At 39.8% G+C, this 27472-nt stretch overlaps 1 protein-coding gene across 1 annotated transcript; it reads left to right on the forward strand.

Moving 5' to 3' along the window:
* Positions 1-2418: 2418 nt before the first annotated feature.
* kcnj13 (potassium inwardly rectifying channel subfamily J member 13) lies at positions 2419-26888 on the forward strand. The gene is made up of 3 exons (XM_042487428.2): positions 2419-2653; positions 18791-19346; positions 25058-26888. The coding sequence occupies exons 2-3, from the start codon at positions 18830-18832 to the stop codon at positions 25630-25632; spliced, it is 1092 nt and encodes a 363-aa protein (XP_042343362.1). The 5' UTR covers positions 2419-2653; positions 18791-18829; the 3' UTR covers positions 25633-26888.
* Positions 26889-27472: the final 584 nt, after the last annotated feature.

The raw sequence follows: 27472 nt of genomic DNA on the forward strand, positions 1-27472 counted from the left end.
CTTCTGATTGTGGTGATAAGAATGACAGCAGGTCCTGCATGAAAAACGTCAAATAAGGTCGTTTTCACACATAATAGCCCGGGGACTCGGTTCAATTGGGCACGTGAAATTGCAACATTGTTGGTTCGCATTCACACTGCACTTTGTCAAATGAACCAAGAGGAGTAAACATGAGGTTCTGCTGACTGACAGGTGACTGCTGATTGGATAGTTTATACGTTTGTCCTCCTGCATCATCAGGACCCACGTGGGGAAATCAAATAACATGACTTACATAAGTTCATGCAGCATTTTAATGCTTATAGAGAGTTTATAATTATGTTCTTTGGTGTCGCAAAGAGCTTGTAAAGAAATGATGAAACTGATTGTATGCATTAGTAGGCAGCTATTTTTAGACTGCACATCGATTACGTTATCAGGCCCGCTGTGGGTGCGCTTCGTTGTTATGCTCACACATTATAGAAGACAAATCACAGAACTCTATAAACTCTGCATAAATGTTCCACCATAGAAGAACTATAAAACATTTTCATTTTTCAGCAGCTGCTGGAGGCTCTGCAGAGACACATGTCTGCATTACCTGCCCAGTTAGACATTCCTGTCCTATCGCTTTAAGCTTATCTTTTGAAAAACTTTGCTCACCAGAGGCATCTGACTGTTTTAATAACTGATAATAACATAAAAGCGCGCCCCTGCTGCTAGCCATTGCCAAGATCAACTTTGAGATTTTCATGATCAGCAGATGGATTTATCATTGGTTCAGCTGTAGAAATCCTGCTAAAATCACATTTCTCCTGTTATAAAGTCCTGTGATATGTTAATTTTCATGCACACCACAAACAAACAGCACCAGGGTTCACTTGGAAGCGAACCGAGACCCCTGTTTTCAAGCAGACCAGAGTTCACTTGTTTGGTCCGTACCAGAGTTCGAATGAGCTTTCACACCACCCCAAGAAAAGCGGACTATCCGAGGAAACAAACCAGGGTTCGTTTAAAGCAGACCAAACACTGCAGGCCTATTGGATAAAAAAGTGCATCTTTATTTGTCCAAAACTTTTCTGATCAGTTGTTCTCTGAAAAATCTGGTTCATGACAGTGAAGATGTCAAAAGATAACATTTAGCCACATTCTATTATGAATGCCATTGTCGTGTATGCAATATGGGTAACCATTTCAAAGGCTTAAAAAGAACATTTAGAAAGAACATGCGTTGTTTTTGTCAGCTGCAGCCGCTCTTTTCAGTCCAACCTATGAAAGTCTATTTTAAACTGTCTGGTGGGTTTATGGTCAATGACTATACTGTAGAATAGTGTAGAGTAGTGTAGTGTAGTGTAACACTGGTGGGACGTAAGGCTCGGCCATATGGACAAAATCAAATCATCTTTGGAGGAAACAGCTCAGTGTACAATTGCCAGCGCTGAAGAGAACAGGATGACTTATGGCAAGCCACGTATTCAGGTGGGCACTTCTGAGTTTGGCTGTTTACGTGACTATAAACATGCAACTCGTTGTTACTTAGCATGTTAGCATGTTAGCTAGTTCATTTAGGCCTTTAGGTTCTTTAAATAAATAAAAACATACTTGGTTCAGGGATGGTTGTAACAAGGCACTACAACCATCTGAGTATCAGCAGCCGTATCTTTACCTCATGTCAACTAGTTTGACACATTTTAGATAATTCTATTTCTTTTCTCACAAAACACTGATTCTAACTATATATTTTTAGATTCTAGGAATTTCATCCCAAGACTGTATCAAAAAATAACATCTGATAGAAAGAACATTGAATAGAAAATATCAATCAAAAAAAGTCCAAAAAATACACTTCTGGGAGCAACTGTCCCTTGGGGTCTTTAATTTGACACCATTTTTGTAAGAAAACAGTCAAACTGAGCATGTGCAGAGTGAGTGTAATCACTTCAGCTTGTTTCTGATTGGAGGAATTCTAGCATGAAAAAAAACACAACCATTTGACTGAAATTCCAGTAGAGAGTAGGTTCAGTCTGGCAAGAAAATGCCAGACTGAAACTAAAAGAAAAAAATGTGTGTGAAACAATGCACAAAAAGTTAGTAATATTTCCACAAAATTATATTTATCTAAATAATAGTTTGATATGACAAGTTACTTCAGGAAAAAAATGAATAAAGAGGAAGAAAAGATGGGAAAAACATGGGGATGCATGCAAAAATATACACACCTTTAGACATACATCACGTTATCGGCAAACCCAATTTCTTCCAGCAGCACAGCTTCAGCACACCAACCAGCAACAAGCAGCTCTTTGAATGGACTGTGACAAGGTGTCGTTCCCCCGCAACCCCCTCCCCCCGTCCCTCCCTCTGTCGTCTGCCTTCCGGGAACACTAATAGGCTCCATGCAGAGTAATGTGACCAACTGAATCATCCTCGCCCCGGAGCTGAAAGCTGCAGATTGGAGAAGCAGAGTGCTGCACTCCAACACCAAGAAAACCTCTCTGGAGTTATACTATTGGTTTGCGCTTGGGATCCTTCTGGGATTTTACACCTCGTCCTCCAAGGAACTAGTGGTACTCTTTCCACCTGCCTCAGCCTCTTTGCCCACTTGGAAGATCTCAGACCAGCTCTTAGGTGAAAAGGTCAGAGGGCCCCTGTTTAGCCCTGACTACAGCTCTAGGTGAGTACAAACTTCACCATGTGATGCTGGGCAGAGTTGAGGCACTGATACTAGGAGAATGAGTGAGAGATGAACTGTGATCCAGTTTCACAGATGACAAAAACTGCAGACATTTTCTAGACCTCTTAATTACAATAAATGCAGAAAGAGAATATTTTCCTGATTGTTATCAGCAAGACCAAAGTTGGAATAGGGAGTGTGGCTTATTCAGTTTGTAGTTTACAAGGAATAGAATAAGTGAACAGCTGCAGAATGACTGTAACATACACCCCTAAGCACCCCTCTAAGTAGGTGTTTAAGAGAGATTTCCTCTAACTGGCTCCATTTATTTCTCCATTAGCATACATAGCTTAGGAACTGGAAAATGGCTGACTAGGTGCCGTCCTGCGTAGCCTTCATTACCAGGATGTGAGTGCAGAAAGTCTAAGAATTCCACCGGCCTCAGGGACTTCACCCCCAGAGCAATTACACAAAGTGTTGTTTATTTGCATTGGCAACTCACAGGAAATAATGGTAATGTCTAATCTAAGTTGCTTACTTAGAGTTGAAGATATGGATTTAAAATTTTACTTAAATAGAAGTTAAGATGTGTTCACAGTTACACATAGACAAATTTAAAAATATGTAAAAGTTAAAGTAAATTAACAGTAGAGGAATATCCCCTCTAAGCATCCCATGATCGAGATTTATACTTAAGTACAGCACTTTTCTTTACTTTTAATCTTTAATAAAGTTTATAATGGGTTGTAAAATAGCTGACTGAATTCAGGAAGACAGACACACGGACATTATATAGGATGCATAATTCACACGGCACATTTACATGAACTCTGCAGGGACTCCAACTTAACATATTTCTATGCAAAAACAGGACATAATACAGCTGGAGTTTATGAATGGTGGGTAAGAGTGTCTTTTTTGAAGGTTTAAGCTAAAAATACTTACCAAAACAATTCACTAATGTATAAACATGTTGCACTTTTAACTTTTTAACGTTAGCAATTTGTGACATTAAAGAAAACCTATTATGCAATTGGGTTTTTTTCCTTTTCTTTATTGTTTTGTGTTGCATTTTCATGCTTGTAAAAGGTCTCCAACTAATACAGCCCAAACCCCAACCAAAGGGAGCTCTCTCTCCCTCCTAAGCTGCCTGAAACAGCTTGTTTGAGTTTCAGTGTTTACTTCAGTAACAATGTGACATCACAATGTCACAAATGGCATAGAATGTGCATAGAGAGAGTCAGCTGACCAATCAGAGCAGACTCGGATTCCAGGACTCAGGACATAAGCTCAGGGAGACTATTTCAGACAGAGGTGCTGCAGCAGAGGGCAGTATGAGATGCATGATGCTTTTTTTAACATTAGCATGTGAACTTATTCTAGTAACCCCCCAAAAAGAAATATGATCCAAGAAAAGAGTGTAATAGGGATCCTTTAAAGCAACTGACAGCTGAAGTAGTGAAAATTTACATATATACTAACTACTCCTTTGTATTACATGAGTATAGTTAATGAATATCATGGCAATTTTAAGCCATAAAAATCTTAGGAACCACATTTGTTATGTAATAAACACACACAGTAAAGATACAATATTTTTTTGGCCACATTCATACGGCCATCCACTGCCTTTACTTATGAAATGAAGTGCCGTACCAATTATGTTTTAATGTGCTGTCATATTCATGACAATATAATATACAACACTTTCAAAATAATGTAGATAAACAAATAGATTTGATAGATTGATGAGTTGTCATACTATTTTGTATCTTATAAACTACAAATATCCAGCTTTTTCTCATACCAAAGTTGTCAAAAACAGCCGCTTTTACAATGATTTAAGCATAATACACTGACGGCAAAAGTCACCTTTCATGTTGATATTCCTGCCGGGAGGCATCAGTTTGTAACGCAACACAGACATAACTTTTCGCAGTGTTGTGATACACCACCGGATGAAACCTGTTGACATGTCATGGAACGGCGTCAGATCGAAACACGGTGTGACACCATGTTATAAGAAGCAAAGCGGTTCCCTTGGGGGGGTCATTCGCTTGATTTTTTTTTTTTCCTAAACCTAACCATCCATGCCTTTGTGGCCTAATCCTAACCATGTGCTTTACTTGCCTGAACATAACAATGTGCTTTGGTTGTCTGAACATAACCATGTGCTTGTGTTGCCTAAACATAGCCATGTGCTTTAGCTGCCTGAACAAAACCATGTTCTTTGTTGACATGCTGGCATTAGCTTGGCAGCCTGAAACATTACCAGCATTAATGTGTAGACATGAAGGTCCAGTGAAAAGGTAGATTTATTGTCATTTTTCTTAAATGTGCTTGAAGAAGAAATTAAATTGAAGTTGATCCTAAATCCTGCTACATCTTTTTGGCATCGAAGGAGGAGTTAAAGAGTCTCAGAGCCTGGGGAAAGACGCTGCTCCGTAGTCTGGTGATTTCACTGGGGATACCTTTGTATCTTTTTCCAGATGGCAGCAGGGTGAACAGACTGTGGCTGTGGTGGCTGCTGTCTTTCAGTATCCTTTGGGCTCTTTGCAGACACCTCACTTCACCGAGGTCACTGATGCTCTGTAGATGGGAACCAGTGATGTTCTGGGCAGTTTTAATCACTGCTGTAGAGCCTTCCTGTCCTGGGTCGTGCACGAACCATGCAAGTTCTTGATGTTTCCAGTCAGGATGCTTTCTATTGCTCCTCTGTAGAAGTTAAACAGGATCCTGCTCTGGAATTGAGCCTTTCAAAGTTTCAGTAGAAAGTAAAGCCTTGTCTGTGCTTTTTTAACCTGGGTGGTGATGTGTGATGACCAAGATAGGTTCTCAGTGGTTGTAATTTCTAGGAACCTATAGCTGTTCACCTGCTCCACCTCAGCTCCACTGATGTAGACAGGGGTGTGCGTCTTTGCCTTCTTCTTTCTAAAATCAAAAATCAGCTCCTGGGTTTTACTGACGTTGAGCAGTATGTTGTTCTCTGTGCACCACTCTGCAAGATTGTTGATTTCCTCCCGGTATGAATTCTCATCATTGTTTATAATACGGCCGGTGATGGTGGTGTTGTCCGCATACTTCACAATAGAGTTCTCCTGATGTCTGGGAGTGCAGTCATGGGTGTACAGTGTGAACAGGAGGGGGCTGAGCACACAGCCACAGATGGTTAGGATTAGGGCAAGAAGGTGCATGGTAAGATGTAGAAAAAAACATCACATTTAAACAAGAAGTGAATACCCGACTCCAGACTCCATTCAACTTCCCCTTCTGCCCTCCCTATAAGCACCCTCGTGCTTCTTACATGTAGTTATAGCCAGGGCTACAACTTGATATATTTCATGTGCATGCAACAGGTTTAATCCAGCCCTGTTCTCAAGTGACGCCTATGCGCGTATCAGGGGGACACGCCAGATGCTGTCACGTGCTAACTTAGGATGCCTTTTGGTGTAATGCACTTACACTGAAAGTATTGACAGAGTGGGACTATTTGACATTTTCAGAAGGAGAAAGGGCTTCCATTTTCTATCCATCCACTGGGTGCCACTTGGACTTCCTACCTACCTACATTACCTATTACCTAAAAAGTCTGAGCTCTCCTCCTTCTCTGAGTCCACACTATCCCTTTCTGTCTGTGTGCTGTCTTCATCTTCATATTCCTCATCATCAGCCACCTGCATGTAATTGGCAATTACCGCTAAACTCATGCATTGTGTCTTGACAAAATAAACTCACAATAAATTAACATTTTCCATGCATTAAATGCATACAGTCTCATTTAAAAAAAAACTTCAACAGTAGGTTTACTCAGTTTATTAGTTTACTTTCTTAGGTTTATGCAATAAAAGTACATGGTTAGGTTTAGAAAAAAAGATCAAAGTTTGGATTAAAATAAGGATGTATGTTTTAACGAATGCAGTGGTTCTAAAACTGCAAGGTGCTCCTCCAGGGGGTATATAGAGCCACTGTAGTTGGGGCATGGATGACCAGAAGAAGAAAAAGTAGTAGTAGTAGTAGTTGCTGTTGTTTTTTTGGCTCAGTTGGTAAAGCAGGCGCCCCATGTACAAAGGCTGCATCCTTGCTGCAGCGGTCGTGGGTTCAAGTCTGGCCTCGGCCCTTTGAGGCATGTCATTCCCTCTCTCTCTCTCCCCCTTTCATACTACATCTGTCCTATCCAATAAAGGCAACAAAAGCCAAAAAAATATATTTAAAAAAAGATTATCTTTGGGGGCTTTTGCTTTTATTAGGGAGGACAGCTTCAACGTGAAAAAGGGAGAGAGAGGAAATGACATGCAGCAAAGGGCCGAGGTTAGAACTGAACCTCAGCCCAGCAGTAGGCATGATGGGAATGTGGGCGTGCTACAGTAAGTTGTTGTCTGGCTGGATGGAAATCACAAGAGGGGTATACTACGAAGAGCTAACTGGGTACCACGAAGGTGGTTATTAACTTTCTTTGTTAACTCAGGCTTTCTGCTTCAAACTCTGTGCACATTTACAGAAAACAAGTCAAATGTTGCGCTGAACGCGTCATTTGAAACTTTTAAATAATTGCTCGCATGCCACCCAGACCCAGTGCCTTTTTGCCCGCCCTGTTTGAGCATCATACATTTTGCAAACTTGAAACTTAAGCCTCATTCCCACTGCACAAAAAACCTGCTAACACCCGCTAACATCTGTTTTTTAATGCAATGAGAATGCGTACAATCGACATTCACACCCGGGTCAAATGATTGCAATAGACACGTTTTTTTATCACATCTGGCTCCACTCGGCTTTGATGGGAATACAACACCCGGGTGAACGTGGTAATTTCAGCTCCTTAATCATCGAGATGCAATGACACACTGTAACAAATTACTGTCTGTGTCCTCCGAAGCAGCGCTAAAACATTAATCTGCACTGAGTTTGAAAGGGGGCTTAATGATTAATAGATATATTAAGAGAAGAAACCACTGAAATGTTCTCGAAGACCTCTGATCCTGCTGCTTTCTACTGTTTACCTATTCTCCTGCCTGTCTGTGACGTTACACGGAAACACAAACAAGACAATTCACACACACACACACACACACACGCACACACATACACAGGCCAGCTGACTAATCAATTCCTTAGTCTGCCTGCTTTTTGTTGTTGTAAATAAAACTTTTGGCAGTCACTCAAATTTCCCCCCACTGTATCAATCCACAGACGTGACAAGAAAAGGGACAGTCAACAGAGAAGGGGAGAGAGAGAATGCTCCTGCAAACTCCAGCTGTTTCCATGTGCCTGTCATTGCTGATTTGGACACCTTAATTAATCAAAACTACAGTATATATGCACTCTGCTTGTTCTAGGTTTTTGTGCTTGGCTAATAAATGTTTTCAATAGCATTATTTTTTAATTGTTTAGCCTTTTTGGGGACAATACAAGAGTAGATTAAATAATTTAGTTGTTTTTATTATGAAAAAAAAATCGACCCCCCCTTACTTCTGCCTTTGAAGAATATTAAAATGTTTTACAGCACAAAACAAAACTGTTGCTTCAATTAAGGCAAGCGCTGACAGAAAATGTTGTATATTGAATGCACAAGTTAATAGTCTACCTATATTGGCTGTTAAATCACTCCATTATTTCTAACGTGACAGCTGCTCATTCTGCAGCTCTGAAACTTTAAACTTGATGCTGTAGATTAAAACATTATAATCAAGAACTATATTTAGGTCTGACACTGTCCCGTAATGAAGGAGACGTATAAATCACTTTAGTTTTTGGATAAATCAAAGAAAAATGAATTTTACGGATTGAATAATATCTGTGATAAATACCAACACACCAATCTATCAGCTGTACTTTTAATTTTAACATCGTCCTTATAAAAAATATATAGTGACCTTTTCATGTATAATGTTATCTGTGGTAGAAGCTTCTTTTAGAGCCACGTTCAGTCGTTCAGTGAGAGCCACAACCAGATGAATGAGGTGAACGATATTCTGTCTCAGATTTTCTGCATCATTGATAAATTGTAGGTTCCTGTGAGGAAAAAAAGCTTTGCAGTGCATATTGCGATATTCAATCTGTGTGGCTTTGCTAGGGGGCATTTATGTAATATTACTGCTCAACAAGATGTCTCAAGTGTGTTTATAACGTTATAACGTACTGACACTGATTATAGAGTGACACTCCTCAGGGAAGCTGCAAAAGACGCTTTTCAGTCGCTTTCAAGCTGAAACTCAAAACAGAACATAACCTGCCTTCCAGGAAGGAGAGAGGGAGTCATCTTGGGAGTGGGCAACTTTGTATAGACTGGTGGCAGGCGAAGTTAATCCCAACAACGAGGTGGGCTGAGCCAGTCAGAACCTGCACATGCAGGCCAAACAGGAAGTGACAAGTGTTCCCATCACAAGGCAATATAGATTACATTTAAAGAGGTAGCAAACATTTTGCTGTCACTGACTTGCGGTGACATGTCTGACACACTGATGTTCAGCATAGTAAAGCATCAGCCAGTGCATGGCTTTCATGTTATGACCTTACTAACAAGTTTCCCCAAACCTCAGCACAAAGACCAACTTCTCACCAAAATTAACTACACAGTCACCTGACACACTCCTTATTACTCTGCTATTGCTTCAGCTTATGTATCAGATAAGTCCTCAGTTGGTTGGTGTTTTTTATAACATGAATAACTGAAGTGGTCTGATGTCAATTATGTTGTCCTTTATTCCATGACATTTGATTTTTTAGATGTTTTAGTGGATGAAGACCCAAACCAAGTAACTTATTCATTTGTGTTTGAAGTGTAAACTGGTTAAAAATGCTTTTGGAAAACAAAACATCACTGAAATACTTTAAATCTTGGTAAATCTTGGTAAATATTGGTGCAAACTTTGCTAATCTATTATGTTATCAAACTTTATTTTAAAATGTCAACATCACTGGGATTTATGGTTTTGTTTGAAATGAACTCCCTCTGCTTTTTGTATTTAAAAGCTACACAGTGTTCACAACAAATGTATCAAAAGAAGTTGCAAGTGCATAGTGAATGCATGTGTAAAATGACACTGAATGTATATTGTAATTGGTGAACAAGACGAGTGGAGAACCATGCAGTGCAGTAAGTTTAAAGCTCCCTGCAGATCAAAGACACATTCCTACTCTGCATGTTGCTGTGTTCCTCAGACAGATTCCCAGCTGGGACCTGCTCTAATCTCCTGGCAACAATATTGACATAGAAATAGAAACTTTGATGAGTACATGACCCTAGCTGTCTGCCTGTCAGGATTGCCTTCACATACATCTGGTTCTCGGAGTTCCTCTACACACAAGTCCTGTTTTATTATACTGCTGTTTTTTTTTTATAATTACAATGGTAATTCTGTTGATACAACTTAACCTTGGGATTTAAAGAAACAGTTCCACATTCTAAAATATATATTATAATATTCACTGTTATACCCATACTATCTGTTTCATGAGGATTTAGCTCCTAATTACTGCTAACCTAAATCAATGAAAAATAAGTCCATAAGTCTTGTAGTAATGCTAAAAGTGGAACGTTTTTTCTTTGGTTTCACTACAAGAATGGCCACTTTGTCACTAAAATCAGTCAAATCAGTCAAACAAACAGCCACACAATTTGTATTCAGACTCATAATTCTGAGTAATTTTTGATTCAACAAAATAAGAAGAACTTTAACTTGACTTTGTTTTGAACACCCCTGACTTGTGACATCACTCAGACTTAAGCCTTTTTACATTTAAAAAATGGATATCCCCAATTTATGGAAGTGTGCAGCTGATCAGCTCTGCATTCTATACTTTAAATCAGTCTGACAGCAGTCAATAACATAGGGTGAGCACAAGGAAAAGACATGCTTGTAATTGCATACCAGCAAGACAGACACGCAAGCAACAGATGATGCCTTCGATTATTACATACAGATGCACACTCTACAATTTTTTTTAAAAAAGGTAGCAACTCTCAAAACATTCAGCTCAAAAATGTCAGAAGGTTGTAAATGCTTCACATGAATAAAGTCTGGTCATTTTTTGCAATCAAATAATCTGAACTTCAACCTATGTTATTGTAAAGCAAAAATTATCTGTTTTAACTCCATATTTCATACTTTATTAAATATTCACTGTTTTTCAGGATTTCTTCCCCCATTCAAGTGAATGGACTGGATGCCCAGGGTTTTCAAGCATTTAGACTCCTATCTCCTCATTAATAGATTTGCGTATTAACAGCATTCAAACATTAAAATGTTCCACATCTTTCCTACATTCTGGATTAGTTTACTTTCAAATCCCAAATGAAATTTCTTTGAAGGTTGGTAAAAAACCTTCAAAGCCTATTCTTAAACCTTCATGGTATAATAGGAGTGATTTGGAGTTATTGCTTTTGACTGAGGGTCAGCAGTTTGAGATGTGTCTCAGCTGAACTGATATTAGATAACTGACAGATTTACCATTACCATAAAAACCTTTGATTTCTGCTTGATAGACGTGCTTATATGTGCAGTCAGACACACATGCAGACACACAGACATGACTAAATACATTATACATCAAAATTAGACAACCTGCTGCTCTGCTGGCATTTTTTAGGACTACACCAACATGTTTGACACACTGTGTTTATTTAAACCAGAATTGCAGTGTAGCACTAGCTTTACTACAGTATTTAAATTATTCCACATCTTATTTTTACACCATTGGTACCATTCAAGTTTTCAATGACATTCATATAAATTAAACAAATTCTCACTTTAAATTAATTTACCGTCCTTGTGTACATTTAAGCCAACACTGCAGTGTAGCATCAGCTTTTCAGCATGCAGCATTCTTACTCATGATTTCTTCAGAAATAGCATTCTCTTTCTAAGTGCAGGCCAGCAAGCAGTGACAACAGATAATGCTGATTATCACATACAGATGCACAAACTCCATGGCATAAAAACAGACCACAACACACAAAACATTAGCTCAACAATTTGAAAAGATTGAATTGTTTTGGGTTTTTTTTTATAATTTTATTTAGGTTTTTAGATATATACAAAATACAAAAACAACACACAATAAAAAGAAAAGAGAATGAGACACAGAGTCCCTACCCCCAACCCGAACAAAAGGCCAGTATGTACAGAATATAATACATTATACATCATATATTGTACATGCATACTTAGATAGACAGTGCAGGTATTACCCAATGCTAATGCCACAAAAAATCCAGCAAAGGCAGGTAGCCACAGGAAACCAGATTCAACCGCCAGGACCAACAACAAATAAGCAGAAACACACTTAATGTCCTTTAAATTTAGACAGTTAAAGCACGTAACATGGACCATTAATAGTACTCCAGCCACAAAAATGTAGCGATCATTAAGTAGGTGTACAACTTAGGCGCCCTGTTGCCTGATGTGATCCACGAAGGGCCCCCAAATCTTTACAAATTTCGAATTAGAGTTAGACAAAGAATATCTTATCTCCTCTAGATGTAGGCAGGAAATCATATCATTGAGCCATCTTTTATAACAAGGAGGGGATGAAGACTTCCATTCCCTCAATATAACCCTCTTGGCTATCACCATGAAGATTGAATTGTTTTACAGGAAAAAAAATCTGATCATTTTGCAATCAAATATTCTGAACTTTAGTGTATGTAAAGAAAATACACATACTAACACTATCTACTATTTTGATAAAATTATTGTATGACCCTAATTTTTAAAATGGAACTAAAATTGTTAGGAACGTAAAGTTTAAGAACTAGATTTGGCATGGGATTTGTTGGTCTTGGCTTCATAGAAGACTTGAAACTTACCATGACTTTTTCCAACCTCTGCAAAAATCCATACATTCATCATGTGCAGTATTTTTGGTTTTTTGGGGGTTTTTTTTGTTTGTTTTTTTGTGTGTCATGGAAAGAGCCTGAGACAGTCATTCTGAGCCTGCCTCTGTAACTTTATCTAAAAGCCATCCACAGAAGAACACCGTCTCTCTTATCAGAAAGACAAGATGAGACATTCCAAGGACAGTCCATCTTTGTCTCTGCAGCTTCTGATTCCATTGCCCCCAAGGACAAGTCCAGCTTCTTGTCATAGTCTTGACTACTCCTGCCTCAAACATATTTAGCTTTATTTAGATGAATGTTGAAAGACTAGAAAAGCGCAGTGCAGTCCATTTAGCCAGTGGCAGAGTCTCCACACTCCAGAAATGTCCCAGATGACTAGCCTTAAACATAAAATTTATTTCTGAACTGAAGCCACTCTCCAAAAAATGCTAAAAGATAAAGGACTTAACATTGACAACAAGCATATTTTTCTGCACTTGTGAAGTCAACAGCTCAGATTCCTTGTTAAAGTGTTGGTTTGAATATCAATTTCAATCAATTTATTTGCAGAAATAAATCATTCAATATACCTGGTCTTGGCTACATTTATTTTACATTGACATTGTGATATGAGACAAGATATCATATTAGATTTTGGATATTATAACCATTTCCTGGTTTTGAAGGCATTGCAGAATCAGTGAATTCACTGATGTCAGCAGTGCCATTAAACGTCACATTGTGGAATGTGCTCCAGACTCAGATTCAGTGCAGACAGTAGGGCAGACTTTATCCTAGTACGCTGCGGGTCAGATGCTAACCTCATGAACTATGATTTAGTCAAGAAATTGGGGCTCAAGACCTTCTACCTTAACTGACCTCTGGATGCCAGAGCCCCGGATAGTTGACTTATTTGCAAGGTCACTCATCGCATTTGGTCTCTACATCTGACCTTCCCAGGCTCACACACAGAAAAGATAAGTTTCAATATCTTTTAAGCCCCTGAACAACAAGATATCCTGGGTTACACATGGCTCACAGTTCACAACCCCACACAGACTGGAAACTGGGACAGATTGTTGCTTGGGGGGAGACCTTTGCTAAGAACTGTTTATCACCTTCTCAGTCTCCTCCACCAGAGTCACCCTTTTTTTCCTCTGATGAGCAGTTTCACGTGCAGCATATCCAGCGGGTCCTTCAGTGCCTTTTGGGGGTGGCATGGTTGGAGTGGGTTGTCCTCTAATCGGAAGGTCAGTGGTTCAACACCTGGCTCCTCCAGTCAACGTGTTGAAGTTTCCTTGGGCAAGATACTTAACCACAAATTAACCCCAAATTGCTCCCAATGCTGCATCATCGTAGTGTGTGTGTGTCTGAATGATTACTGAATAGCAGGTGGCACCATCTACGGTTACGTTAGCTACCAGTGTGTGAATGGGTGAATGTCAATCTTGTAGTGTGAAAGCACTCTGAGTGGTCAAAAAGACTAGAAAATAGCCAAAATATACAAATGCAGTCCATCTGCCATTACCATTTGCCTCCTCGATCATCTGCTTTTTGTCAAAGCGGAGAAATGTGAGTTTCATGTGTCGATTGATCCTTCCTGGGGTTCATCAAGATTATCCAGAAAAAAAGTCAGGCCCACTCGTGCCAGTTGCAAAGAGGTTCAGTGCTCATCAGAAACTTTAGTAACATTGCACCCCTTTACTGCTAAATCTAGCTTCCAGTGGACCCAACAGGCAGAGAGCACCCTCCAAAAACTCAAGACTAGTTTTACCTCTGCCACAGTCCTCAAGCTACCAGATCCTAGTCATCACTGTGTGGTGGGGGTGTATGTCTCCCTTATGTGGGGGCAGTCCTCTCTCAAAGGTCAACTAGGAACAGCAAGCTGCATCCCTGCGCTTTCCTATCCCGGAAACTGTCAGCCTCAGAGAGGAACTAAGATGCTGGTAACTGCGAACTGAACTGCGAAAGGCATTAAGTTGGTATTAGGGGAATGGAGGCACTGGTTTGAGGGGGCCGAACAGCCTCTCCTCGCCTGGAATGACCTCCTGGAGTATGTAGATCAGCAAAAAGAATCATCTCACATCAGGCAGGTGGGCTCTCTTCTTTAACTATTTGCCCTTTCTGGCTCCAAAAAACTTCTGCTCTCTCTCATCTGTTTACCTCTGAGCACCCCAATAATGACCCTGAACCCATTCTGTCTCCCTTGCGTGTTGTGGGCTCTTTCACCAGGGCCACTGAAAAGAGAGTCACTGAGGCTTATGCTTAACTGTCAACCTCACCTGCCGCCAAACTGACTGCGGTACAGTCATTAAGTGTGGATAGATGAAGCCACAGCAGCTCTGCAGGACTGTTTTGAGCACACAAGATTGGCAAGTGTTCAAAGATGCTGCCACTCAAGATAACAAGATCAGTCTTGTGGAATATGGATCTTCTGTGACATTATATATCAGCAAATGTGTTGATGACATGGCAATCACAAAGATGGTGAGAATATTCCCCAACCAGAAAGCCTGGATGAATCGGGAGGTGAAGGCTTTTCTCAGATCAAAAAAAGTTGCCTTTCAGTCAGCGGACAAGGAGGCATACATCATCACCAGAACAGGAGAGCTGGCATCAAGAAGGCTAAAAGGAGATACCAGCAGATACTGGAGTGACCTCAACAGCAACAGCACTACAGATATGTGGCCGGCAACAGTCAGGGTGCGTCCCCTCACCCGAAGGCGGAGGGAGGCTACCCTCTCTTTCACCGGGGTAAACTCCAACATACAGGCACAGAGCCGGGGGGCAATAAGTATTGCCACCCCCGCCCAGCGCTTCTCGCCAGTGGCAATTCCAGAGTGGAAGAGAGTCCAACCCCTCTTGAGAAGACTGTTTTCGGAGCCCAAGCTATGTGTCGAGGTGAGGCCGACTACATCTTGTCGGAACTTCTCAACCTCGCGCACCAGCTCGGGCTCATTCCCCACCAGAGACGTGTCAAGGTCCCCGCCTTCGGCTGCCACCCAACTCACACAGCACCTGACCCCTTTAGCCCCTCCAATGGGTGGTGAGCCCACGAGAAGGAGGTCCCACGTTGCCTCCTTCTCAGTTGTCAGGGGCATAAAGCTTCTTCGGCCTCACAGACAATACACCTCTGAGATGGGCAGCAGAGAGGAAGTGAAATCTGTTAAAATCAATAGACCCAAATGGGGTTAATGAAAAGTATTGAGGATGAATCCATTTCCATTGAGAATGGCCAATTTTAAAGTATTTATTAGAAATACTTATCTCCTGGATCCCCAGGGCCTCTCTTTTCTGTGGACTTTTAATGAATTCTCCCTTTTACCTCCCTTATTGAAATAATTCTAATTCTTTTTATTATTTTAATTATTTATTAATGGGATATCCCCCCCTTAGTGGATTTTATACTCACCCACAATGACAGTTCTGAAGATTTTTATTGAAAATTTTATGCATGCTTGTTTTTCTAACTAACATTTTCAATATTTTAATTACAACATATTATATGTATATATATATGTGTGTTTTTATAACCAAAGCACTTAAAAACCCACACGGGGTGGTTTTGTTTCCCTTATTCATTATACTTGTTTAAATATTTATTTATCTATTTATTCATGCATAATTTATTTACTATTTCCACAGGGGGGAATTTTGCCTTTAAGACAAAATAGCATTTTAATAAAAGCATATACAATGTCTTTTGTGGGGTTCTGTTGCATTGTTTTGTCCATGTATTTATTTTTTATATATATTTTAATCTATATACTTAAATAAAGAGATAACCCTTTTAATTAATTCACAAATGTATATAGCTGATATAAATATATGTCCACCTAAAATGGGATTAAGAACTGGCGTGCTTTTATAATATTTTAAGAATGATGCATAGTAGTATTTCATGATGAAATGATAATACAATGGACCTAACAATTTTTACAATCACAGCGACCCCACTTTATCCAATTAGAGAACCTGTGGTTTGGGAACAAGAACTTATTTAATAGATATCTGATCCTGCTGCCTCACCCACTCAGTGGTGCAGTTAACCACACTTTTATAATCTTTTTTTTTTAAATTATTTTGTTAATATTACCTTATTTTAAACCTTTTCAAATTTTTACTTTTTATTTTTATTTCTTTCATTCTTTTACACACATCCATACTGGATTTTTTATTAGGAACCACTTTTGGGATTTTTAAGAGCACATAAAATATCTTAATATATTCTTTCTCATGAGCCTGTGCCCCACGGAGTGCTGCATTTTAACCCTAACCTAGGATTAATATGACTTGGTGGTGGTGCTGGAATAACAGCTTACAACAGTCCAAGATAATGTGACTTCGTAGTGGTCCTGGACCAATGATGGCCAGGATAATGACATTGCTGAGGTGCACACATATTACACATATTTCCCATTGAAAACAACCAACAAGGGTTAAAGGCATATAAATAATTCATCAACCCCAAAACAGTTTGAAGAGGAAGCTGTCTTTAAGCCTGCTTAGCCTAGCTTAGCTTAGCTTAGCTTAGCTTGGCTTAGCTTAGCAGGTAAAGCTAGCAGCAACAAGCCTTTTAGCCTACTGAGGTTTATTTAGCTTTGTGCAGCTTAGCTTAGCAGGTACAACTAACTTTACCACAAGTCCTGTAACATCATTTTTCACACATATTTATATCCCATTAAATACAATCCACAAAGGTCATATACATATAACAATTTCCAAACCCCAGAACCGCTTGTAGCCTAAAGGAAACTGCATTTTAGCCTGCGTAGCTTAGCTTATCTTAGTCTAGCAGATAGAGCTAATGTTACCACAAGTCCTGTAACATCTATTTTTCACACATTTCTTTCCCATTAAATTGAGCTAACAGAGGTTGATTTTATTCAGTAATAAAATGTCCTGAAAATCCGAGAAAATCTCTGTATATGGTTGCTACTTGAATGGCTTTGAAATGGGTGGTTTCCCTTTTCTTCATGGGCGAGTAGCTGCCGGTATCTATATTATATGTCATTATATTTTGATTTGTCACTTGGTACCTTAATTTTGTGTTTTCCGTCACAAAAAGGATATTATCACCATAATTTCCATTTGTTGTATTTTTAAAAAATTCATAAATATAACTTCTGTTCACATGGGTTTGAGCTTGCTCTTTCTGCGAATGGGTCTACACATTCTGTGTGGGATAGCGTCCTGTACCCAAAACTCTGTAAAAACTTTAATTTTATGATTGCCAACACAACATCCATATCTTGATTGGGAAAGAGGCAGAAAAGAGGCATGGAGAACATGAAATCCCTTTATAACACCACAAATCCCAGAGATGCTGATTCAAACAGGATTCATTATCACATGACTGCTGTATTTGGCAAAATATGGTAGGTAATTGATGATAGAATTTTTACATGACAAATTGCTGACATGGCTGGTTTGCACTGGATTAAGATCACAGACAACCTATGTAGTTATTACAAATAATTAGAGGTCCCCAGGTACTACTAGCCCTTTGTGAACGTGCTGAAGAATCTACAGCCATTACAAGTGCTAGTGCCAGTGCAAAGCAGACAAGTACAGTGGTGTTATAAGCTAAATTCTAATGTCAGTGCAATAACATGCTCAAAATAACCAAGTTAACATGCTGATGTTTGGTATAGCATATTAGCATGCTAACCTTTGCTAGTTAATATCAAACCAAATGTAGAGCCTAGGCTTAGAGGAATTAGTGTCTGGTCATATGCCAAAGAGCTGGACACACTGAAATGTTGTCCTTGCTGTCACAAATCATCCTCAGGATGACACTAATGTATTCACAACATTTCATCCCAACCTATCCTATAGTCAAAACAACAAATGTTAACTTCATAGTGACACTAAAGAACAAGTCTGGGATCCACCAAAGTTAGTGGGCTGTATTTTCTGGGGTACACAAACTCATGGCAATTCATTAAATATTTGTTGAGACCTTTCAGTCAGGACAAAAGTTAAAAACAAAGGTTGATATGCACATTGTGTTTTCACACAGGTAGTGGTAGACATGTAAAAACCAAGTCACAAGTAGTCTTATCAGATAAACAATGCTCACCCCACCCCACAGCTTTCCGTCTTTGTTTTGAGCCGTTTGTCCAATGAAAGGCACTACATAAATCTAAGCTATTATTATTATTATTATTATTATTATCATCATTATTATTATTATTATTATTATTATTATTACTATTATTACTATTATTATTACTGGAAACACAGATGAAGTATTGAAGTATTGATATTAACTGCTAGAGTCTTAAATACCCATGGTGTCTTTTATCATTTTATTTCAGGATCATACTGACCCACCCTGCTTGAGGTTCACAGCAATCATGACAACCAAATCCAACAGCAGCATTTTGAGTGGCAAGGCTTCCTCCTCTCCTCTCTTGTCCTCTTCACCTCGCCAACGCTTAGTCACCAAAGACGGACACTGTGCCCTTCGCCCACCTCTATTCTCTTCAGGTTTGCAACGTGGGGCCTTGGGCAGGGCCTGGTTGCTGGCCCTGCATGACCTGTGGGGACTGTTGGTTGGTCTGCGCTGGAGATGGGTCCTACTGGCCTTCTGCACCTCTTTCCTGGCCCACTGGCTGCTGTTTGCGTGCCTGTGGTACTTACTGGCTCACTTCAACGGAGACCTGGCTGTGCAAGATCATGATGCCCCCCCACAGGGGCATGTGGTTTGTGTGAAGCACATAACCAGCTTCACTGCTGCCTTTTCCTTCTCCCTGGAGACACAGCTGACCATCGGCTATGGCACAATGTTCCCAAGTGGAGACTGTCCCAGTGCCATAGCACTGCTGGCTGTGCAGATGCTGCTGGGGCTCATGCTGGAAGCATTCATCACAGGTACAACTCTTCTAACCCTAAAGCCTTGTCTCCACAAATGTGAGCTCTGTCTTGTAAGTGTAATGTACATACTGAGAGACAAACTGGTGCTACTAACTCAATAATTGTAATTTAAATTTAAGGGAGTCACAAATTTAATTTGGTTGTATTTTTGCAGCGGCAAATAAGCTATCTATCTATCTATCTATCTATCTATCTATCTATCTATCTATCTATTTGTCAGTCAATCCAAGCTTCTTCTTTTTTCCCCTGTACACTACATTGAGAAAACTGGGATGTTTTACATCCAAGGACCGGATATTTACATATTCAGAACAGTAGGTGTTTGAGTGTTGCCTGACTAGTCATCTTCTGTGATACTTATCCTTAACCAACCATCTTACCTTACTCCCAACCAGTTGCCTCCTAAACAACAGGCTATATCTTGACCTAACAGCTTCCTGAAAACATAGGGAAACATTTTTTGAAAAGAAACAGAAATCCATGTAAGTCCTGACCTTGTGTTATAGTTTGCCTGTTATACTATGAGAGTGTTGTACTATGTTTTTTTCCAGTAGCCTTAAAATTCAACTTGAAAGGGAAAAGCATGTTAATGAAGCACTGAACCAGAAAGCTGAAGATACTTCATTTAGCCATGTATGCCATCTGCTGGGCAATCCCTGGTATTGCATTTAGGATTAAATCCAAGACTGTGATGATACTGAAATTGACACATCGTCATTGCTATGATGTGCCCTTGCTATGACAACGGCAGGGCATGTAGATGCAGCAGCCGGTAGCTCCTCAAATCCTTGCTACCTTTTTACTATATTTTTTCGACACCATGGCCCCTTCTGCTGAAGCACAACTTTTCTATGATAGAGAAGCACTTATCAACATCGGCAAAAGTTGTGTGGGTTTTGGACTGAACGCAGCAGACTGTGAGAGGATCCCCACCAACAGCATAAGCTAAGCGGCCAATCAGACCAGAGGGGAGAAACAAAACTGAAAGCACCAGACGAAGAGAGGGAGGAGAGCTGGCATCAAGGCGAGGTTGACCTGACTTGGACCGAGATCTGTTCCTCTACCAAGCCTTCTTCTGGCTAATGTCCATTCGCAGGGGAGTGAAGTGGATGGGATGCCACTGAGTCTCACTCAGCAATGGGAGATCAGGGATTACTCTGCACACATCTTCACAGAGACATGGTTAAACCCTAATATCCCAAATCAAGATATTGCACTGGATGGGTGGACCTTGTTGGGAGCCATAAGGACACAAGACAAAAATGCACCACAGGATGTTCAAGCAACCAGATGGAATCTTCATAGTAACTGCTGATTTTAATCAACTGTTCTAAAAGTGGTCTTAAAGCTCTAATCTTTTGTATTTGAACAGTGAAAAGTTAAAAACGAATAAATTACAATACAAACTTTACGCAGCCATTAAATGGCAATTTGCCATTGTTTTTGATCTTGTATCTGCATATTTTAACAGTAAACATTTTAGCAAGAATGTCCCCATTTTTACAAAACCTGACGTGTTTCAAAACCTTGGACCACAAATGCGGAATCAAAATCTCTTGCTCTCCGTTGACCTAGTGTTTCCCTGCCATGAGCCACCATTATCTGAAGCAACACTGCTGAGTGTTGACACTATACGCATTTCAAGAATGTTGGAGAACGGAACAGTGACCCTGAATAATGTTTACAATTATTTACCACTATAAGTGCAAAAAATACACCCACATACAGGGCATTGAAAATATTTCCAATATATCCCCTCAACTGTACACTTTTACTACAGAGGAAAAAATTATGGCACTACATTTATCTGAGACATTCACATTTTTACTCAAAAAATGCAACAATTAAAATATGATGCATTAATATTCAATAAACTATCCAGCACTGAATAAGAATTAAAAGGTCCACCCTAAGCAGATTTTTAAGAAAACTGTAAATAAATAAATTTTGCTAATAATTCCTCTCCTGAATGCCTGACTTTGACATTAATTTTTAACTTTAGCTGTATGCTATTAGGTATTAAGGTAAAAAGGGTAACAGGTAATGAACCCTCCAATTTATAAAGAATTTCATATACAGTCTGACTAAAACTAAATCATTGCAGTTTGAAGTCTAACACGTTGTCCACACTGTCAGCGTTGTTGCTGTGACACCTGTGAAGGGTTGCCTGCTGCTAAGAGTATTGTATTTCATTTTTCATTCATAAGCACATATTCCACTCATTTATGAAGTCCTGTGAGGTCCTGCAATGTCAACAACATGGTCCTGCAAATGTTTCACAATAAAATGCCTTGTGCCAACAACTGATGGGATTCTGTCAACAGAGATGTTGTCAGAGGACTTTCATTTTGAAATGGAAGCAGGAAAGTGAAATTAAAAAAGATATATTTGTCTCAACTTAGGCACATTCTAGTAGAGCCAGTCCTGCGCTGAATTGATCACCAGCAATCGACGAGCAATGCATGTCAGCCCGATTTGTGTCCGACCTCATGTATGCAAGCCCCCAGGAAGTGCTCCAGGCTTTGATGCAAATTTTACATAGCGGCCAAACGTGGAATTACACCGTCCGGGCTGACCCAGAAAGATTTTTCCCCATTCACTTACATCAGGAAAGAGACATCTATACATTAGTAAATATTTTTTTGTGAGCATCAAATCCCCCACAAAACAGCTCTTTTCACTATCTAGATTTACGCCATCTAGTCTTATAACATTTGGAAAGTCTAAAAGAGCCAAAAGATAACATTTTTTAGACCACCATTAAAGCTAGCCAAAGTTAGTCACTCCACCGGTACATAGATGCCTGAGCACCACCGTAGTTTTATACCAGGGAAAAGAGCTTTCTCCTTGCTTCATGCGCATATGAGGACTATCTGAAAAAGTCGTGTTTTGCCCGGATGGACTGGACTGTTTTAAACGATGTGGCAGTGCATGCATTGGCGAGCTCTGTGACCGTCTCAGCTCTGCTCAACTAATGCACACTCATGAGTTTCTCATGATAGAGGGGCAGTTAGGTCACATTAGTACAAGTATTGTAGGTTACCATTTGTTAAATTTCACTATCCAGTCATGCTGACATTGGAATGTGCTAAAGGTGCTTCATACTATTTGCAATGAAAAAAATGGATAAAAACTGCTATCTCACTAATGTTATCTAACTGTTATGAAGCCTTACGCTGACAAGTTTTCTTTCCTTTGGAAACAAAGAAGGTGACTGCGTCAAAGAATGGGTTCAAGGCTTTGAAAATTGGGCAAAGTAGACTAATGCACTTCCATTGTGAAATATGAGATCAGTTTACTGATGCATGTCAAGTATGAAGGCGTATAGAATAAACTATTCATGTTGTCTTTAAAATGGTACATGAAAACTGATAGTCTGCTGTGGGGGGGCTGAACATGATGCCAGACATTACACTGATAGAAAACAAAGCAGTAGTGAACTTAACCATTTGGGGGCTCCAGGTGAGCAGTCATTTGGCCCCCTGCATCCATCGGTCTAATGCATTGTTAAAAAAGTGATCATTTACCTTGGTTTTCCAGAGGGTGGCAATAGGTTGATCGTGATCTTGTGTTCTACTGTATCTTGTGACAACTACAAAGTGAGGATACCACACAAGACAATAAGAGATCATTTATGGAGACATATGATGTATTGACTGACTATTACAAATGACGTGTCATTATTTATTTACCTTGGTTTTCCAGCAGGTCGCAGTAGGTTGATTGTGGTCTTGTGGTCTATCTTGTGACAACTACAATGGGAGGATACCTCGCAAGACAATAAGTGATCAATTATGGAGACATATAATGCATTGAATGTTAAACATAACATGTCATTATTGACCTTTGTTTTCCAGCAGGTTGCAGCAGGTTACAGGAGGTTGATTGTGGTCTTCTGGTCAGCTACAATGAGAGGATACCACGCAAGACAATAAGAGATCAATTATGGAGACACAAAAGGAATAAGCATGATATAATTTTAAAAACGTTAACCTCTCTGGGCTTGTATCTTCCTCTCCTGTATCTGAATGCTTTTGTCTTCATCTCTTCTGTCGCTCTGTGCATGTCTTCATATCTCCTATCTCTCCCTCTCTGTCAGCTTTGTCTTTATCTCTACTCTCTCTGCTTGTCATATCCTGTGCACTTTTGTCTGTGTTTTGTCTTCATCTGTCCTCTCTCTCTCTGTGCTTGTCTCCATATCTCTTATTTCTGCTTGTTATGCTTACGTTAACATCAGTGGCAGTGCTGGTAATGTTACTATGAGCAGGCAGTGCAGCTGAGAGGCAGACAGACTCCGACAAGACATGAGTTATCGATGAATTAGGCATTCCGATGCTATTTTTGTGAAGGGATTTTTTTAAAAAACATAATAAATGATAGGCTGTCTGTCAATATGTGTCAACCCTGTGATAGTCTGGCGACCTGTCCAGGGTTTACCCTGCCTCTCGCCCAATGACAGCTGGGATAGGCTCCAGCCCCCTCTCGACCCTTACGAGGACAAGGAGTTATGGACAATGAATGAATGTATGAACTCCCCTGCGAATGGACATTAGCCAGAAGAAGGCTTGGCAGAGGAACAGATCTTGGTCCAAGTCGGGTCAGCCTCGCCCTGATGCTGGCTCTCCTCCCTCTCTTCATCCGGTGCTTTCAGTTTTGTTTCTCCCATCTGGTCTGACTGGCTGCTTGGCATATGCTGTTACTTTTGCCAATGTTGATAAGTGATTCTCTATCATAGAAAAGTTGTGCTTCAGCAGAAGGGGCCATGGTATCAAACAATTATAGCAAAATATAGCAAAAAAGTAGCAGGGATTTGAGGAGCTACTGGCTGCTGCATCTACATGTGCTGCAGTCATTGTAGCAACATTAAAGTGTTGGTGGTTTGACAATATCAGTCAGATCCTACTACCAATGTAAAACAAAATGTAAAAGTCACTTTCACAAGAATTACTTGAAAGAAATGGAATGGAAGGAAAGGTTGCTGCAGTAGCTCCAACTGTGCTCATATTTGCCTCAGCTGTTGTTTTGAACTTGATTCAGATTTGGATTGCACTCCTCCTACTTCTTTTCTGAAAGTGTACCTCCATTAATGTCAGTACAGAGGAGAGAAACAAGGCAGTGTCTGGCAGTGTACATGAATGGTATTGAATGGAGGAATGTCTGGCATGTGAAGAACCTGAAGCAATATTTTTAAAAATGGAAATGCAGACTTCCCTCAAAGATGTCAGACATTTTGCACACTGAGCAGTATAAAATTTGTGTGGGGTTCAGTAGACTTGAAACTTCCAAAAAATCTTAAGGCAAAAGCATTCATAGCTGTGCAAAATGGCCACACATTGAAAGCTTGGCAAAAAGGAAGGCTCCCCTTGAATCCCACCTTGGACCCGTTAGTCAATAACATTTTGCATACAGTCATCTATGTCAGTTCAACACCAACAGCTGTGGACCAACAGGAACATGTAGTTGTGGGCGCAAGGAAGAAAATAAATCAAAATCAAAAACAAATCTGAAGACCAGTCTATAATATGATCTGCACTTCTTACGTTGGGTGCCCATTCGTTTTGAACCTCTAAAACATTTTGTGCTTTATGCTGCTGTTGTCAGTGCTGAATTCTTTTGCTGCGATTTACTGAAAAGCAGCACGGGACAAACATTTTACAGTAACAAGGTCAATACAACTTCTCATCACATAATATTCTTTTAACCTTTAGGTGCATTTGTAGCCAAGATTGCACGTCCCCAGAAGCGAGCAGGAGCCATCCAGTTCAGCCCCCAGGCAGTAGTGGGCCAAAACCAGGGCCAGGTGTGCCTCATGCTACGAGCCACCAACCTGCTGCAGCGACCTCTGGTGGATGTAAAAATAAGTGCTGTGCTCTATGAGGAGCATGATGGTCAGGCTCTGCACCAGACCTCTCTGGCCTTTCATTTGGACCATTTAGGTCAGCAGCCCTGTCCTTTCTTCATCTTCCCACTCACCTTTTACCACCCTCTGGACCGTCACAGCCCTCTCTACCCCGCCCTGTGTGAAGGCACATCTAATCACTTTGAGTTGGTGGTGTTCCTGTCAGCCTTGCAGGAGGGAACTGGTGACTCCTGTCAGAAGAGGACCTCTTATCTGCGCCAAGAAATCCAGTTTGACCGTCGCTTTGTCCCTGCCCTGGGGCTGGATGCTCAGGGAAGATACATGGTGAGCACCCAGCACTTTGACACGGCACACTCAAAGGAGCCTTTTAACAAGGACTGTGTGGTGCAGATCAATGGTGATGGCAGTGACAGGATGGAGTAAGAATTCTGATAGGCACATCTTACAGGGACAGAGGAGATTTTCTGAATGATAGGTGTGGAGAGGGTAACAATGGGGTAGATATTTTTGTCAGGAGGTACTTGATTTAATTTGGTCAATCTGAATTTTTGTCCAAGTATTTGAAATGAAAATGTATATGACACATAGGTGCTGCTGCAGACTGCCTCAGCTTCATGCTGTTACTTGTTATTGGAACAGTAAAATTACTGTCTGCTGAAAACACTCATCAAAGTTACAGACCTACTTCCTCCTTCAACTTTCAACTGCTGCACTTACTGAAGCTGTTTGCGCTCACAGTTTTGCTGGACACTAAGTATACATTATGGTTGTTGGGCTGATCCATTGACTGCTTGTTTTTTTTTTTTTTTTGCTTGTTTGTTTGTTTGTTTTCAGCGTTCGACCTAATTTCAACAACGTCACTGCTTTCTCAGATCTGAGCAGCCACTATGATAAATGCAATGCTGTCATACTTGAGAACCTGGGGGGTATTCCAGAAAGCAGGTTATGTGAAAACTCTGAGTATGTTAACCCTGAGATGAGGGAAACTCTGTTTTATCTGTTCCAAGAGGAGAGTTGAGTTAAACTCTGAGTCAGTCACCATGGTAACTGACTCTGTGAACATAACCTGCTTGCTAGCAGGTTTTCTAGAAGAAACAGAGTTTCTACAAGTACATTCCATTTACCTGTCTCCTTCCACCTCAAGCAAGCTGTCAGACATGGATTGTCTGTATTTTACAATCCGATCAATATCAAAGCAGAATTATTACGCAGTGCCTTTCGTCAGGAGAGGATTATCAGATCTCGACTGGATGTGCTCTCATTCCCCAATGAATATTTGTTAGAATGGTACCGTTTTTCATTTAATCAATCATTTATCTAAATAACATTTTTTGGCACACCAAAATCACACAACGTGCACTCACATCAGAGCAAATTTTGTGCATCGTGCTATGTTTTTATAATTAGTATTTCACTGAATTTTCATATACACATCACCATATTTTAGTATACAAATCAATGACACCAATAGGTATAAAATAAATACAATTTTGAAGGAAATATAAAATGAATATATTCAAAATAATAAAATAAACCAAAACTCTATTAAAACTAAATTAAATTTAAAAAGCATCCAACAAGCTAACATACCAGCATAAATTAATATAAATAAAACAAAGTCAATAATCAAATATCAGACAGTCAAATAAAAGCACCATCCCCACATTTGTTTTTAGGCTACCATAATCTAATACATAATCATCATAGTAATTCTCAGTCTCATGAAGAAAGTTAATTTTGTGTTCGAAGTGTGTGCTTTATATCAATGTCAAATGATAATTTACTCAGCAGGATATTAGGCGAGAGGACATATAGGTGTTAAAACAGCATTCTGTTGGGGTTGAAATGACTACATGTTAAAATAGCCACTGAATGAATGAATGAATGAATTAATTAATTAACTTGTTTAATGTCAAATATGAATAAAACCAAAGTGAGGTTGGCCTACAATCATGGCTGAGTGAAATATGCCTCAACATTCTGAATTACGTTTTTAAATTTCATTTTCAGTTGCTTCAATTGCACCTAAATGAAAATCAAAATGTATTCAATCCACCACTTTTTCACCTGTATGCTGCGATTTTATAAAGTGCAGTTAATGTTAAGTTAATGACACAAATGAAACGGGCAGCAATTTTTTCCTGTGATGCTTTTCTCTCCTTAGCTGCTGCGGCGGTGTTACTTTTCTTTCGAAATATGGGCTCATATTCTCCGTTGGCAGCATGAGGACCTGTAGTTCCAAAGCTGTAAAATAGCTTGGTTG

The sequence above is a fragment of the Plectropomus leopardus genome, chromosome 6, assembly GCF_026936395.1.
Source record: "Plectropomus leopardus strain MGB_pleo_1.0 chromosome 6, ASM2693639v1, whole genome shotgun sequence".
Taxonomy (NCBI): domain Eukaryota; kingdom Metazoa; phylum Chordata; class Actinopteri; order Perciformes; family Serranidae; genus Plectropomus; species Plectropomus leopardus.

Excerpts from the sequence above, each read along its gene's own strand:
- kcnj13 (XM_042487428.2), top strand. The coding sequence starts at position 18,830 with ATGACAACCAAATCCAACAGCAGCATTTTGAGTGGCAAGGCTTCCTCC. Across the intron at positions 19,347-25,057 it reads GCTGGAAGCATTCATCACAG|GTGCATTTGTAGCCAAGATT; the intron begins GTACAACTCTTC and ends TTTAACCTTTAG.